Genomic DNA, 17,882 nt, shown 5'->3' with positions numbered 1-17,882 from the left:
GGCCCTCTTCAACCGGCCCAGACCAACCTGGGTGTTCAAGGAAGTGGGAGATATGCAATGTTAATTTCTGCAACAAAACTCTCACATGGAACTACGCATGAAGGACCACCTTGAAGGAGGACACAACAAGACCCAGAGTCTGCGAGCAAGACTGCAAAGAGGACTGCCTGTGGGACAAGAGTAGGTGAACCACAGTCCGAAGCTTCTAGAGTTCGTCCTCCAGGAAAATACGGTTACCTGCTTCAAATCAAGACTCACACTCGAGCCTCCTTGTGGGGGCAGGGCAGACTTCAAAAAGGTTCAGGATCCATCCAAAGACCCGCAGAGTGCATCGTGATTTCCATGTTCTGTCAGAGCGGCCTGGGAGTCCACCCGCAGGGGCAGGTCGTCCAGATAACCTGACATGGCATTCTTCCATGGTCGCAGCAAGACCAGGATTGGGGCTAGCCCTTGGTGAAAAAGCCTCTTGTGAGAAGGAAAGGAGAGCTCTGACATCCCAGGGGCCAAGGCCAACCTGAAGAAGGGCGCCACAAAAAGACTGTCCCCCAGTAAGCGAAGTAACCACTGATGTCCCTCATAGATGGGAACGCACAGGTAAGCAACCTAGATGTCCATGGGTGACAGAAAAAATTACCCAAGGAAGAGATGCCCTACCAAAAGGATGGATTCTATCCTGGACTGCTGCACTTGCATAAAGCAATGCAAGGCCATGGAGGTCCAAAACCAGGTGAGCCCTGATTTTACCCTATTGGTACCATAAATAGGTTGGAGAACAAAAAGAAAAAAAAAAAAACAAAACAAAAAAAAAAACACTATCGCTCCCCAATGCGGTAGAACCTGCGCAGACCTCCCCCCACACGGCTGGAAGGCACAATGGCGGAAACGATGATTGAAGGGGATAAAAATTTCACAGGAGCGTCATCGGAAATTCCATCCAGTACTCTTACACAACCAGCGTGTGGACCCACTTGTCAGGAAGAGGGAGGTCCCCCCAACTCAAACAGGTGGTGGTAAACCTACAGACTGAAGAGGACTTGTCTGTAGGTATGGTGGACTTATGCATCCAGAAGTGCTCAGCACCACCTCCTGGGGCCATGAAGGGCTTAGAGCCAAGGGAACGAAAAAGTCTGAGCTGGAAAGGAGAGTTTGGACTTCCAATGCAGTTTAAGCCCTTTTTGGGTCTGTGGGAGGAAAGTACTCTTGCCTCCTGTGAGGCTCCCGAGGAAGTCATCCAAGAGATGTTCTCCCTGGAAGGGAAGAACTGCCCAGGGCTTTTGACAAATCTAGTTAGACCAGCTTGTGAGGTAAAGCACCCACCAAAGCACCACCGCTGAGAGAGTTTGGAAGGAGTGGTACAGCATCCATGGATGCATCCCAAATGTATTGCAGATCCTGGACCAACTAGTCCATGGACACCTGCACCACTAGATCATTGGACAAATGTTGCGAGTGTCTGACACCAAGGCTGTAACTCACCCAGGCCACAATGCTGACCCAGCTTTGGGTAACATAGGGCAGGCAACAGTCTGCCCAGTGGTCTGTTGGATCCTCAAATGGAAGGAGACTCTGTGATGGGAGTCACTTTGGGTGGGGGGCCCATGGAACCCAGCTCACTTTAAAGAGGTGGGGAGACGCGTCTCAGCTCCCCATATCCCTATTATGTGTAAGTCACCCTGTGCCTGTTAGGTGTACAGGGTGATCTGTCCTAATATTGGGGTGGGGGGGTTGTTGATTTTTTTAATGCCATGTGGTTGCATCCCATTGTTCTATTGTGTGTCTTGCTTGGGAGCAAACATTATGGGATGTATGTGTTTGTTATTAGCTTAGTGGGGGGGTGTCCAGCAGCCTTCCCTCCTGATGGGACTGTCTGCTGGTGTGAAGTTTAATACCTGTGTGTCTCTTATTGCTAAGTGTAGATTGCCCTGCGTCATTATGCAGGGAGGGGGGATTGCCCCGAGTGTGTAAAAAGCCAGTTTGAGTTTCAAATAAAGAGTTCCATGTTCAGACAGATTGGTGTAGTCTAGTCTTGTTTGGATTGGCTGTGGTCGGTGTTCGGACGGGGAAGCGGTATTATAACAGAAGTACCCAAGCGCAGACTGGGTCGGTTCCATTACATAGGTGGCAAGCAGTGGGATTGTGCTTCCTGGCTGTGAACACGTCCAAACCACCACTGGGATTCAAGATCAGGAAAGTAGACATCGGTCACCCCAGTGGCAATATGGACCTGGCATCAGAGTTTCTAGGGTTGCTGCAGATCATTCTTGCAACATACCCCAGGACTGTGTCTGCAGATGAGTACCTGGAGCTCAGGCAGCGGATTCGGGTGGTGCTTTGGAGTGGAGCCCTCCAGGTTGCTGGTATGTACAAGGGAAATGCGATCCAACCCCAGGGGAACGGGCCAGGGACCAACAGAAGTTACAGATGCCATTCCTGGGAGAGCGACCCCAGGAGCAATGGGTGACTGAGTTGGACAGGCTGGTCCAGCAGGAGATAGAGCTGGACAACCAATAATGGGCTCTGCCATGGTACGCAGAGCAGAAATATTTAGGGGTGACAACAGAATGCTCTCCCGAGGGATATGACTTTGGTGGCCCTGGATTACTGTGGGAGAGCCTTACAGATCATTTTGTGTTTGGCAATGAGAACCTACCCTTGAACACCTGCGGGAAGACAGACAGGCTATGTTCAGTCTCACAGGGGTCTCAGAGCTTGAACCAGATCTGGAATACCTGCTGATGAAAGAACAGCATCTGGAAAGGGCATACAGGCAACTGCGAAAACATGTTCAGCAGCATGCCCAAGAATCGGCAGCGGACATTCCAGAGATTGCTATCCCCAAACCTGAAGTGCAGACAAAGAGGCAGAGCTCTGCCAGCTTCTGCCCAGAACTGGCAACATCTTCTGGGTTTCACGGACAGGAGATGGTGAACCCCTAGCCCCAGACACCAGTTCCAGAGACTGGGGATTTGATAGACTTCTCTGCTGAGGAAAAACAACCTGGTGAGCCTCCAGAAGAGCTTGCAACAGGACCAAATATTGTTGAACTCTGCCCAGCACTGGTAACATCTTCTGGGTTCCACAGACAGGAGATGGTGAACCCCTATCCCCAGACACCAGTTCCAGAGACTGGGGATTTGATTTTCTCTGCTGAGTAACCAGCCGGTGCACCTCCAGCAGAAGACCTGGCATCAGGGTATGGCGCTGTTGACCTCTGCTCACAATCAACACCGCAGGAGCTACAGGAAGAGGATGCGATCTGCACCTCACAACTGCAGCTTGAGCTGATGTCCGTGGATGGAACTTCGGTCTCCACTGACAACCCCAGAAAAGGGTCTGGCATTGGGACAGGATGATGTCAGCCTTACTTTGCGAACACTGGGGGATGTCCATCAAGTCAAAGTGGATGAGACTACAGTTACCACCTGGATACCCCAGGGATGCTGGGCAGTCAGCCCAGACCCCCAACAGCATGATTGAGTCGGCCCAGCCACTGTCTTCTCTCCAGCGGCTGAGGACTTCAGGGAGAAAGACCAACCCATACCTCTCCCCAGCGGCGGGTATGTTCTACGAGAGAGGCAGAGGTTGGCTGGGTGAGTAATGCTTTGTGTGGGACCACTTGCTTGGGGTACTGTGTGGGTGCAGGCATTGGGGGACTGGAAGTACAAACTAACTTCAGAGTCAACCCGTCTGGGGTTTCCTCCTGCGTTAGTCTCCTGCCAACAGGGGAGATATGTGACGGGAGTCACTTTGGGTGGGGGCCCATGGACCCCAGCTCACTTTAGAGAGGTGGGGTGACCCCTGTCTCAGCTCCCCATATCCCTATTATGTGTAAGTCACCCTGTGCCTGTTAGGGGTACAGGGTGATCTGTCCTAACATTGGGGTGGGGGGTTGTTGATCGTTTAATGCCATGTGGTTGCATCCCATTGTTCTATTGTGTTCTTGGGAGCAAACTATTATGGGATGTATGTGTTTATGTGTATTAGCTTAGTGGGGGGTGCCTCCAGCAGCCTTCCCTCCTGATGGGACTGTCTGCTGGTGTGAAGTTTGAATACCTGTGTTTCTCTTGTTGCCCAGCCCTGTGCCATTATGCAGGGAGTAGGGATTGCCCCGGTATAAAAAGCCAGTTCGAGTTTTAAATAAAGAGTTCCATGTTCAGACAGAATGGCGTCATCTAGTCTTCTTTGGTCAGCTGTGGTGTCTGTGGTCGGTGTTCAGACAGGGAAGCGGTATTATAACGGAAGTACTTAAGCACACACTGGGTCGGTTCCATTACAGACATTACAGAAGTAGGAGGGGCAAGGACATCGCTGCATGTTGAAATGCGCTTTTTTTTATATATTAGAGAATATATGAAAAATATTTAAATATATATTTTTTAAATACATTCTTCAGATTTTTTTTAACATATAAAAAAATCATTTTAACATATATTTTTACATATACTTGTAAATGCATTCCAAAAATGTAGATATGTATTTTTAAAGACATACAGTATACTTGAAAATGTATTTTTAAAAATATTTTGTAATAAAAATGCATGTCAACAGTGTGTGTGTGTGTGTGTGTGTATTGAATATGGTCAAAATTGTAGTATTTCAAATATATTTTTCTTCCATGTGTGACAGCCCATAAGAACCTTAGCCCATGGCTGGAAGAGGTCACCACACACCACGGGAACTGGGCCAAGCCGCACATATCATGCCCCTCACCACACCTTATATCTAACTACCAAAAGGACACAATGGGGTGGTGGGAACACAGGTAAACTATGCCACCCCAGCACCAACAGGCCGCAACAAGACTGCAGGGGTCTGCACGCCCAGTGAGGGGCCCAGAAAGGGAAGGTGAATACGGCATTCAGCATATATGCACTGCGTCCTGGGGGTAATGTGGGGGCCAAGCAGACAAACACAAAGGTCGGGGGGGGGGAGCCACACTGCATCCGGGGAGGGAAGGGGGGAATATACTTACTAATCCAGCAGAGCATGCGGGTAAGGCTCCCATGACAGATTCTCCTCCCCATCAAAGTGGGGGGCTGTCAGCCAGGTTAACACTGATAGAGACTTTGGTACCCAGTTATACATGTCCCCACCAGAAGTTAAACTCGCTGGCACTCCTGATTCAGGATGGGACTTTGTCGCGGCCGACTCAGTGCTTAGCTAAAAGTCTGCCCGCTCTCATTGGCCAGGCTAGGGTGAACAGTGGATTTATATTATCCAGCTCTGCTGTTGACTGAAAATCTCCACAAGAAAAAGATAAAATGGAAAAAGGGCTATGGAACCAGAGGTCTCGGCGGGAAACTAGATCCTTACTCTAACACCAGGCAAAAAAAACGGATTACCTATAGCAGACAGGGGTTTTACATGAGCTAGAAATCCCATAGGCAGTGACAAGTTTTTTTCTGCCTAGTGTACTACTCCTGTAGGTGGCGCTGTAACTATGGCAGGAATCAGAAGAGCTGCAGCTATAAGAGAAATATTATTTATTGTTGTAAAAACAATACACACTTTATAAAAAAACAATTCTGTGGGGGACCGGAAGGGGGGGGGAGGGGGAGGGGGAAGGGGTGTTTGGAAAAACAGTCCTGTCCCCCAACACCAATTTCTTCATTTGGGGGAGACACGAATAGGAGCCGCAGAAAAATGTTGAAGTCTTATGTGTTCCCTGTGAGAGTACTTACAGGCTGCTTGCTCCAGCCAATCCTGTACGTAAGCGAAGGGTCTTCATGCACTCACTGGCCAAGCTGGGGTTACTACTTGGATCTATGTTATCCAGCCTGTTGCCCAGCATGGCTGTTAATGATCGGTCAGAAAAAAAAAAAATCTAAGCAACCCTTCTAAAAAGAGAGCAACTTGGGGTCCCAAGCAGGGCGCCAGGTCTTTAACACTAGAAAAAAACTGAACTGCCTATAGCAGCTAGTGGGTTTGGCCACTATTTTTTTCTTGCTAGTGTCCTACTCCTGAAGGTGGTGTTATAAACTCTACGGTCAAGATTATTGCGGAGCTGTGTCCTTCAACGAACGTAAGAAATTACTTTGTTATATGTTTACAGAACTTAAAATAAGGATGTGCACAACATAAACATTGGTAGAGTTAAAACAAGTTGTATTTTATCATTTTATTGATGGCATTTATCCAATGGTTTTACATGTTAAACTGTTATACTGTAATAAACATGGCTTTAATATTAAACTTACTAATTATCCAAAGTCACCACAGTCCATTTGTGTAAATATAAAAATATATACTTAATATTTTGTACAATACTGGTTTTTGGTCCAAACAAAAATGGATCAGAAAAGCCAATAACCTAATACCTTAAAGAACTTCCAATTTTCTTTAAAGACTATTTCAATGGAATTAGGCAACTTTGAATAATGAGATTTACATACAATAAAATTTTAGACATATCTAAACAAAAAAAAATTTGCTGCAACACAAAATTAAAAGTTCAAGTTCACAGATTTAGGTTATGTTGAAAAGTATGCAGAAACAAAAATTATATTTACATGAATATCGGAAAGGAAAAATAAAGGCGAACAAGAAGTAGAATAGAAATAGAAAAAGAGAAGAAATGCGTATCTCAGAACTACATATCTAACAAGTCCAGAGCAAAGGACCATCCTTGACTCAATCTTTCGCTATCAGAAAGGTTTTGGTGCACAACACACTCAAAATCACACATACACCAGCACAACGAGGCATAGAAAATCGCTCATCTTCATCATCCTCTACACTATACACAAGTCCTCCCATATAATTACAATTTCAAAGCGTCAGTAAAATAGTGGTGCAGGTGAAAAAAAAAAAAAAGTACTTATTATACAAAAGCCATTCGCTGTGCGCTCTATATTTGCTTGTATAGCCAGATCATGCCAAGTCAGGTACTTTAAAGATGACAGATTTGGATATTTTGTGTAATACATTTTCCCATCACCAAATGTGTTATTTGAACTGGGAGGAGAGAGAGGGGTATGTTGGACTTTCAGCTCAAAATGTCCTTGGACAGATCTGACTTCAACTAAACACAGCATGAGGTACACTCCAGTATTTGCACAATGCAGGACACCATTTCTCAGAAGCGACTGATTACTTAGAAGCATCAATTTTTTATTTTCTTCGTCTAGCAGTCCTAATTTTTCGATTAGAGATTGAAGATGGGGTTGTCGCCTTCCCATTACTCCTGTGAAGAGAAAAACAATATAAAGTGGCATACCTTAATGATGTGCAAAGTTATTAGCAGAAGTGAGGGGGCATCTTCTATGGTGACACAGTTGGCAATAAAAGGCCAATAGAGGCTCTAGACCCCTCCAGCCCTACAATAAAGTTATTGTGTCTCCCCCATTGAAAAGATACACACTTGCTGTAAGTATTTCTTTGCTTTCTCGGATTCGGTCTCTTCTACTCTATTAGCAATCACCTGATCTGAGTATCTAATGACCTTTGAGCACGGGGTTCCATGCAAGGCGCTTTTGTAGACCCTGTTCTGGTATACAAACCCCCCCCCTCCCCCAAAAAAACAAAAAACAGCGAGCTTTCCAGGTCTAGAGTCGTTTGCACTCCATCAGCACCTGTCCTGACTCATCTAGGAGTAGGCTGATCAGGCCAAGCACCAGGAACGCATTTACTTTGATTGCCAAGCACTTCTGAATTTCCCACTATCCACTAAAGGCGGCATTACTACTGAAGGACTGAGTGCCGACATCGGTTTGGTGGATTGGTATGCATGCTCCTCGCTTTCCTTCCTGCCATTGCTGAGGAATCATCTTCCTGCTGCCACTTGTGCTTTACATAAGAGCCTCATATTAGTCTGATCTTCAGCCTGTTATTGCTGCACAACTACAGCCCTGGGCAAAAGTTGAGAATGACACAAATATTAAATTTACCTGCAAGGAAACAGGTGCAGTCATCATTGCTTTGCACAAAAATGGATTCACAGGCAAGGATACTGCTACTAAGATTGCACCTAAATCAACCATTTGTCGAATCATCAAGAACTTCAAGGAGAGAGGTTCAATTGTTGTGAAGGCGACTTCAGAGTGCCTAAGAAAGTCCAACAAGTGTCAGGATCATCTCCTAAAGTTGATTTAGCTGCGGGATCAGGGCACCACTAATGCAGAGCTTGCTCAGGAATAGCAGCAGGCAGGTGTGAGTGCATCTGCACAAACAGCGAGGCAAAGACTTTTGGAGGATGGCCTGATGTCAAGAAGGGCAGCAAAAAAGCCACTTCTCTCCAGGAAAAACATCAGGGACAGACTGATATTCTGCAAAAAGTACAGGGATTGGACTGCTGAGGACTAGGGTAAAGTTATTTTCTCTAATGATTCCCCTTTCCTGTTTGTGACATCCGGACAAAATCTGGTCTAGAGAAGAAAAGGTGAGCGCTACCGATCAATCCTGTTTCATGCCAACAGTAAAGCATCCTGGGACCATTCATGTATGGGGTTGCTTCTAAGCCAAGGGAGTGGGCTCACTCACAATTTTGCCTAACACAGCCATGACTAAAGAATGGTACAAAAACATCCTCCAAGAGCAACTTCCCCCATCCATCTAAGAACAGTTTTGGTGACCAACAATGCCTTTTCTAGCATGATGGAACACCTTGCCATAAGGCAAAAGTGATAACTAAGAGGCTTAGGGAACAAAACATTGACATTTTGGGTTCATGGCCAAGAAATTCCCCAGACCTTAATTCTATTGACAACTTGTGGTCAATCCTCAAGAGGAGAGTGAACCAAAAAAACCCCCACAAATTCTGACAAACTCCAAGCATTGATTATACCAGAATGGACTGTCAGGATGTGGCCCAGAAGTTGATTGACAGCATGCCAGGGCGAATTACCAAGGTCTTGAAAAAGAAGGGTCAACACTGCAAATATTGACTTTTTGCATAAATCGAAAATTGTCAATAAAAGCCTTTGACACTTATGAAATGCTTGTAATTATACTTCAGAATACCATAGTAACATCTGACAAAGATCTAAAAACACTGAAGCAACAGACTTTGTGAAAATTAAGATTTTTGTGTAATTCTCAAAACTTTTGGCCAGGGCTGTACAGTGACTGTGGTCACCTCCAACAATACGACCCCCACATGCTACTAGCTGACTTAGGTTTCATGAGTACCCGATGCCTTGTACCACGAAACTAACCACTACGTGGTCACAACATGCCCGATTCTTGATATGTGACAGTCTTCCTGCAACGCACAGGTGCTGCTGGCAGAGATCCCACTAATGTGGCTGATGTCTGCAGCCTGGTTCAATCATGTTGCTCTCTGATCCTAGGATCTCTCACATCTGAGTCTTCCATAGCTCCGTCAGCTGTGGCCAGCAACTCGGCCCTTTTGGTAGAGGTTTTTACTACAGTCATGCAAGACCTTATGGCCTAGACCAGTGGTCGGCAAGCCGCGGCTCGCGAGCCACATGCGGCTCTTTACAAACTTAAATGCGGCTCTTCTGTGTGCCGGGCGCCCGCTCCCCTCCCCTCCCTCCTCTCGGGCGGCCGCCTCAAAAGTCAGGACTCTGCAGCTGTCAGGATGTAGGCGGGGCAGCCAGGATGTAGGCGGGGCAGCGTGACGAACTCCTCTCCTCTCACAGTCCGCCCTGAAGACCAGAACGGCGCGGCAACACAGCTAGAGGAACGCGCGGAGTAAAGGTAAGTGAATTGACACAATATGGGGGATGAATTACTATATGGGGGATGTATTACTATATGGGGGGATGAATTACTATATGGGGGGATGAATTACTATATGGGGGGATGAATTACTATATGGGGGATGTATTTTCAGTTTTAAAAATGTGGCTCTCAAAATAAATTTCAATCGTGGTTTTGGCGAGATTTGGCTCAGTTGAAAAAAAAAAAGGTTGCCCACCACTGGCCTAGACCAACCCCCCACCCCCAAATTAATTATCTACCTGCGGCCTTGACAGCCTCTGTGACATCTGCTGCAAACATGGTCGGATTCTGAGCCACAACTATTTAGTAGACAAGATTAGCAAGGGATTACCCCATCCTAGTTTTCTCTTCAAGATAGGCATACCACAAGGATCTTCAAGTACAGGATTCTACACCAGACAGACCTCGGCCATGGACCTGTAATGAATACTGCAGCTAACTCCACGTGTTGCACTACAATCCAAAAGGAGAACCCACAGCAGGATCAAGTGCAGAAAGCAACATTACAGTCCAGGCTTGTATTTTTCACCAGGCAGAATCCAGGTATGGTCCCACAGCCATGCCAAGGAGTCAACCAATCTGAAATGCATGAAGAGATGCAGTAGCTATGGAGCAGTTGAATAGAAAAAAAAAAATTGTCTTGGATAATTATCAGCAAGAGAGATAGAAGCTTAACTTCTTTTATAGAGGTTTCTCTAAGAGAAGAGGTCCATCACCTTAACCACTTGCTGACGGGTGATAGCCATATGACTGCTTCACTGTGGCTGGCAAGTTCTTGGAGGGCTTCATATGACGTCCTCCCATGATTGCGCTTCCTGCGCAACCCCAGCGGCACGCATCAGGAACTGTGATGGCTGTGTCCATCGGACACAGCGCATCATGATGAGAGAGGGAGAAGGGCCAATTGCAGAGGCTGTTTATATTTGTGATCGCTCTGTCCAATGACGAGCAATCACAACTGTAAACACAGAAGGGTCCTTTCCTCACACCAATACTGAGTGTGAGGAAAGGAGAGAGAATCGGTTTCTAAACTAAGTGTTCTCATCAGTGCCATATCTGTGCTCATCAGTGCCCGCCAGTGAGTGATCATCGATGCCTACTGTGCACATCAGGGAGGGCTCATCAGTGACCATTAGCGAGGGCTCATCACTGCAACGTATTAGTGCACATCAGTTACCATCAGTGCTACTTATTGGTACACATCAGTGCCACCCTATCAGTGGATCCTCATTAGCACCCATCAGTGTACATCAGTGGTAGTTATCAGTGCAGCCTCATCAGTGCCCATTAGTGCAGCCTCATCACTTCACATCAGCACCCATCAGCGCACCCTCGTCAGCACCCAGCAGCACAGCTTCATTAGAGCATACTCATCAGCACCCATCAGTGAAGCCACATCTTCCCCAGTAGGTCTAAAAAAAATGTTTTTCTTGTGATGAGGCCTACCAAATCCTAACCATGACCGACAAGAGAAGCGGGGAGCTCTCAGAGTCTGATTCTGAGTGTGCCCAAAAAAACGAAAGCGTTCTGTTAAGGAGCAGGCTAGCACAAGAGAAGCAGTGGCATCAACTAGTAGAGAAGTGGCTTTCACCAGAAACTGAGAACCTCAAGAAAGGCCAGTTACTAGTGGGGTGTCACCTCAGCCCCAAAGGGTTAAGACCCATGCGGCTCTTCCATATTCTCTTCAAAACCCCCTATGGCTTTCCCCTAACTCTGGAGCAGCTAACATCCCCCTTTTTACTGCCCAGCCAGGAGTCCAGGTGAACACAGAAAATTTTGCCCCCATTGATTTTTTTAATTTCATCTTTACCAATGACTTGCTAAATTCAATTTTGGACCAGTGCAACTCGTATGCCCAACAATTCATAGCCACCAACCCAGATTCAAATTATGCCCGTCCCTATGAATGGAAGCAGTTAACAATGGAGGAATTTAGAACCTTTTTTGGGGCTCACATTTAATATGGGACTCAAAAAAAAAAAAAAAAAAAAAAAAATCAATCAATTACACTCCTACTGGTCTACCCACCCAATCCATCATATGCCAATTCTCTCATCAGTCATGGCCAGAACAAGATATCTAAGGATCATGTGGTTCCTCCATTGCAACGATAACACCCAGTGCCTTCCTCAAAATGACCCATATGATAAATTCTATAAAATTCAGCCACTCCTTAATTTTTTTCTTTGCCCAATTATTTGTTCCCGGACAAAAATATCTGCGTGGATGAGTCGCTTGTCCCCTTCACTAGCAGGCTGCAATATATTGTGTTTTTGTGCATTAAAAGTAAAAAAAAAGTATTTTTAAAAAAATTTGCGTTTGAAAAATCGCTGCGCAAGTACTTTGTGACAAACTGTAGTACCCACCATTTTAGGGTGTTTGCTGTATAAAAAATATATGTTTGGGGGTTCAAAGTAATTTCCTAGCAAAAAATACTGATTTTTTTTTTCATGTGAACAAAGTGTCAGAAAAGGCTTGATCTTCAGGTGGTTAGAAGAGTGAAAGATGTGTGGCATAAACTTCTAATGATGGGCATAAAATGCCCCCACCTCCCAAAACAACCCCTTTTTAGAAAGTAAACCCCCAAACTATTTGCTGAGAGGCATGTTGAGTCAATAGAAGAATGTATTTTGTTTACCACAAGTTTTTTGGAAAATTAGAATTAAAAACAAAAAAAAAAAAATTTTCACACAAAATTGGCACTTTAATGATCTATTGCTCACACATGCCATGGGTATATGTGGAATTACACCACAAAATACATTCTGCTACTTCTCCCAAGTATGGAGGTACCATATGCGAGTGACTTTTTGGCAGTCTAGCCAAATACAGAACCCCAAAATCCAATAGGCACCTTAAGGCTTTTAAAGGGCTTTAATTTCCTCATTACACTTTCTGACTACCTATCACAGTTTCGGAGGCCCTGAAATGCCAGGATAGCACCAAACACCTCACTCAAATGATCCCTTTTTGGAAAGTAGACACCCCAAGGGATTTAAAAAGAGGCATGGTAAGTATTTTGCAGATCCAATTTTCTCACAAAGTTTTCAAATATAAAAAAAAGAAAAGAAAAAATAGGTTTTCTTTATTCATTTTCCAAAAACGAGTGGCAACAAAAGAGATCTGCAAAATACTCACCAGGCATCTTATCAAATTCCTTGGGGTTGTCTACTTTCCAAAAAGGGGTTATATATATAATAAGTATTTGATACCCTGTTGATTTTGAATGTTTGCTCACTCACAAAGAAATGATCAGTCTGAAAATCGAATGGTAGGTGTATTGTAACACAGACAGAATTGCAACAAAAAATTCAAAAGAAATGCATGTCTAACAAATTATGCACTGATTTGAATGTTCATGAGGGAAATAAGTATTTGATCCCCTATCATTCAGCAGGATTTCTGGCTACCAGGTGTCTTTCATACAGGTAACAAGCTGAGATTAGAAGCAGTCTCCTAAAGGGAGTTCTGCCAATCTCATTTTGTTACCTGTATAAAAGACACCTGTCCACAGGAGCAATCAAACAATCAGATTCCAAACTTTCCACCATGGCAAAGACCAAAGAGCTGTCCAAGGATGTCAGGGACAAGATTGTAGGCCTACACAAGGCTGGACTGGGCTACCAAACTATTGCCAAGCAGCTTGGTGAGAAGGTGACAACAGTTGGTGCAATCATTTGCAAATGGAAGAAACGCAAAACAACTGTCAGTCTCCCTAGGTCTGGTGCACCATGCAAGATCTCACCTCATGGAGTGTCAATGATCATGAGAACAGTGAGGAATCATCCCAGAACTACACGTAAGGATCTTGTGAATAATCACCAGGCAGCTGGGACCACAGTCACCAAGAAAACAATTGGTAACACACTGAATATCTGAAGGCAAAGGACTGGTTGAAAGTGTGGTCAGATGAGACCAAAATCAAGCTCTTTGGCATCAACTCAACTTGCTGTGTTTGGAGGAGAAATGCTACCTATGACCCCAAGAACAGCATCCCAACTGTCAAACATGGTGGTGGAAACATTCTGCTTTGGCGGTGTTTTTCTGCTAAGGGGACAGGACAACTGCACCGGATCAAAAGGGATGATGGATGGGGCAATGTACCGTCAAATCTTGGGTGAGAACCTTCTTCCATCAGCCAGGGCATTGAAAATGGGTCGTGGATGGGTGTTCCAGTATGACAATTACCCACAACACTTGGCCAAGGCAACAAAGGAGTGGCTCAAGAAGCAGCACATTAAGGTCCTAGAGTGGCCTAGCTAGTCTCCAGACCTTAATCCGATTGAAAATCTGTGGAGGAAGCTGAAAGTTCGAGTTGCCAAATGTCAGCCACCAAACCTGCCAAGAGGAGTGGGCCAAAATCCCTCCTGAGATGTGAGCAAATCTGGTGGCCAACAACAGGAAACGTTTGACCTCTGATTGCCACCAAGGGACTTGCCACCAAGTACTAAATCATGTTTTATGAAGGGGATCAAATACTTATTTCCATATATATATATATATATATATATATATATATATATATATATATATATATATATATATATATATATATAGAGCACACAAAGCAATCAATATACACTTATTGGGATTTTTTTATTTTTTTTACCAAAAACATGTAGCAGAACACATTTTGGCCTAAATTTATGACCAACTTTGAGTTTACTATATATTCTTTATAGCCGAAAGTAGCAAAAAAAAATTTTTCTTCAATTTGTTTTTTTATAGTGCGAAAAATAAAAAGTGCACGTGATCAAGTACCACTGAAAGAAAGCTCTATTTGTGTGAAAAAAGGTAAATCTTGTTTGGGTGTTGCATGACCGCGCAATTATCAGTTGAAATAGCGCAGCGTTGAATAGCAAAAAGTAGGCCTGGTCATTAAGGGGGGTAAATACTCAGGATGGCAAGTGGTTAAATTTGTGCAAAAAAAAAAAAACCTGCAAAAACAACTCTGGCAGCGAAAGGGATAAAGGATAAGCCAAAGACTCCCCTTCCCTGACAAGCACCCAATCAGTGCGCATTACACTGCAAGGTCTCTCCCCTCCCTGTTAGTCCCTGGCTGAGGTTCTGGAGAAGGCAGGGAAGAGAGGATGAGAAACAGCGCAATGTTAAAATTATTACACGTTTAAGTTGCCATAAAGCCCCTTTTGTTTTTAAAATCCCTAGACATTCCTAAAATCACATCCGATTTAAATACGGTTTTGGTTAAAAGGTATTTAATTTAAACCTGGACAAGTAGATTGTCATGAGGGACAAGTAGTTTGGGACATTGATTTAGTCCCTGGACAAGTAGTCTTTTCAAAAATTTCCACACCCCTTTAAGTGCTGTGCTGCAGAAAAGACATTCATCCTCCTAGGACACTAGCAAAAAATTAAGGCATGATGGTATTAGGACGGGTTACCCCACATTTTTTTTTTTATTGCCAGTATCCAATCCTCCTGCAGACAGCAGGTTAAAAAGATTCCTTCCCTCGACATACAAGAAGCACTTTTGAAATTAATATACATGGATGTCAAAGTGGGAACATATATGTAGGAATATTATTCTTACCCCATATTAAATGATGCCGCCTGACTAAATCCAAATCCAGGATTTGCAGGCTGTGCTGGATTAGCACCAGAACCGAAAGTAAATACTCCTGTTGAGCCTGCATTACCAAAGTTGAAGTTTGTACCTCCAAACGGAAAAGAACCAGCTGAAACAAAAAAAAAAGAAAAAGAAGAAGTTAGAACTCTTTTGTACAGGTACATAAAACAGCAAGTGTTTCAAAATGATATTTAAAATTATACAGTCCATACAGTTATTGACTAGGAGTAGAAAAAGGTTGCCGAATTACTTAAGACTTATTGAAGACCACCTGAATACACCCATCAAAACTTTCAACATAAGGGAGGAGTTCCTAAGCTGTATCTAACTTTAGTGAGTTTTGGGGGCCCATGTCAAAGCATCTCTCTGATGGATCACATAGGAGATTACTAGTGATGACTGACAATATATACAGCAGCAAAATGTGCAATTTGTTGAACAAGATGACGTGCACAAGGTGTCTGCGATTGCAGAAGAGTGCTGTTGCGGTGCTAAAGCTAAAAAAATGCACGTAGCTGCATTGCAGGCGAGTACAGAAAAAAGCATTTGCAGTGGTGTTGAATGCAGAAGAGCACATTGTTGCAATGTGAAAATCACTTAATGCATGCTTTTACAGCACAACATGCACTGTTTTGGTGTAGCCAAAAGTTTGCATTGTTGAAGTATTAAAGAGAGCATGTCTGCAGAAGGCTGCATTGTGACTTTAGAAGTACTTGATGGTGCAGTATCAGTAAATGGAAATGTGTGAGTGTGTTTTAGGTGTGAGTGGAGAAAAGCATATAGCTACAGTACTAGCGAGTGCAGAGTGCTCATTGAAGCAGTGTCAGCAACAGGAAAAGAGAATGTCAGTAAGTTAGTAGAAAACTGCACGCTAATGTGGTATTAGGAGTGCTTGTGCAAGCCCAGGTTGAACACTTGTGACAGCAAATGCTATCAGGAGTTCGCTGGGCACTCCACCAGTTTAGAGGGAGGATGGTGCTATCATTCTCACTTACTGAGTTTATGTAACTTACTAATGTTTTTAAACAAAGTAAAATTATATGGAAGATTTATTTATGTACTGAAAGATTTGATGGGTCTGTTTAGGTAGTTTAAAAAGTCCTATTTGTTACAATAGTTATATACAGTTGTGCTCAAAAGTTTCCATACACTGGCAGAAATAGTGAAATTTTGGCATGGATATTGGAAATATGACTGATCATGCCAAAAACTGTCATATTTAAGGATAGTGATCATATTAAGCCATTTATTATCACTTCGTTGTTTGGCTCCTTTTGAACCACTTGTCTACCAGGCACTTTTACCCCCTTCCTGCTCAGACCAATTTTCAGCTTTCAGCGCTCTCATACTTTGAACGACAATTGCATGGTCCTGCACCACTGTACCCAAACTAAATTTTTTTTAGACATATAGACCTTTCTTATGGTAGTATTTGAAAACCACTGGGGTTTTTATTTTTTTCCTAAACTGAAAAAAGACCAAAAAATGTAAAAAAGAATGTAAAAAAATGTAAAAAAGGGAAGGGGAAAAAAATAGAAAAAAAAAAAAAAGGTTTCTTCGTTTGTCAGTTTTGTAAAGTAATTTTTCTACGGCACTGATGGGAACTGTTAGGCAGCACTGATTCAACTGACGGGCATTGATTGCCAGCACAGATGGGCACTGATCAGTGTAGATGTCCCCCTACGAAATGCAGCTTACTACCTCTCCTCTTGTGCTGTCAGCGTGAGAAGAGGACTGTCGATTACCGGAATTTCCTATGTACCCGGTGATCAGCTGTGATTTTACACATGGTTAAAGTGACTGGCCCGTTCCTTAGTCATGTAATCAGCTGTGGGTGTGGTTCTGGGAGGACGTCCATGGACGCCCTCCCAGAACTAGCCAACAGCGCTGTAGCCATATTTTGGCTATAGCGCAGTCAGGAACTGGTTAAATCATAACAGAAATCACCCAAATAGCCCTGATCTAAAGTTTACATACCCTGGAATGTTTGACTTTTGGTACAGACACAAAAGATGACAGATTAAAATGGAAATTAAAAGGGTAATTTACCACCTCTGTGGCTTTTCAAATTGCATTTAGTGTCTGTGCATAAAATAGTCAAAGAGCTTGTTCGCGCTCACATGGATGCACGGAACAGGCTAGATACTGAGCCATGGGGAACAGAAAAGTACTGTCAACAGAGTCAAGGTATTCGAACACTGTAGGTATTCGAACACTGTAGGTATTCGAACACTGTAGGTATTGGTTTGGCCTTGCATGTCCTCTAGGGAATAATTGCAGGAAGAGGAACGGCAATTTTTAAGATGGAGTTCCATGAAGTCTGTGAATTAGAAATGCTGGAAGATCTGTGGGCAAAGGCTGAAGAACAGCCATATAAGATTTTTGATGACAGTGGCAGGCAAGTGCCAGAGCATTTATAAACATGGAGAGAAAAATTGCAGAAGGGAAGCACCTAGAACAAGAGCAATGCAACATTTTTCAATACTAAACCAGAGAACGAAAGTTGACAGGAAAAAAAGGCCAGGTTTTTGAGAATGTAAAAGCAGAATGACTTCTCCACCTGTATTAAAGGCAACTTAGTAATCTGCAAACCCTTATACCAGGAAGAAAGACG

The 17,882-nt window shown here is 43.9% G+C and overlaps 1 protein-coding gene across 3 annotated transcripts in view; it reads right to left on the bottom strand.

Annotated features, from left to right (window-relative positions):
- Window positions 1-6,088: 6,088 nt before the first annotated feature.
- The window catches only part of NUP153 (nucleoporin 153), a 124,169-nt gene continuing 112,375 nt past the window's right edge, over window positions 6,089-17,882 (bottom strand). For all 3 annotated transcript variants that reach the window (XM_089682280.1, XM_089682278.1, XM_089682279.1), the window contains 2 exons: window positions 15,233-15,377; window positions 6,089-7,183 (listed from right to left, as the gene is read on the bottom strand). In XM_089682280.1, coding sequence (XP_089538406.1) covers window positions 7,111-7,183; window positions 15,233-15,377 — 218 coding nt within the window. In that variant the 3' untranslated portion in view covers window positions 6,089-7,110. The remainder of the gene's footprint in view (window positions 7,184-15,232; window positions 15,378-17,882) is intronic.

Source organism: Staurois parvus, unplaced genomic scaffold (assembly GCF_062004578.1).
Source record: "Staurois parvus isolate SC_StPar_1 unplaced genomic scaffold, SC_StPar_1.0 ptg000287l, whole genome shotgun sequence".
NCBI lineage: Eukaryota > Metazoa > Chordata > Amphibia > Anura > Ranidae > Staurois > Staurois parvus.
Note: the sequence above shows the minus strand (reverse complement) of the source record. Positions and strands in the feature narration are given on the sequence as shown.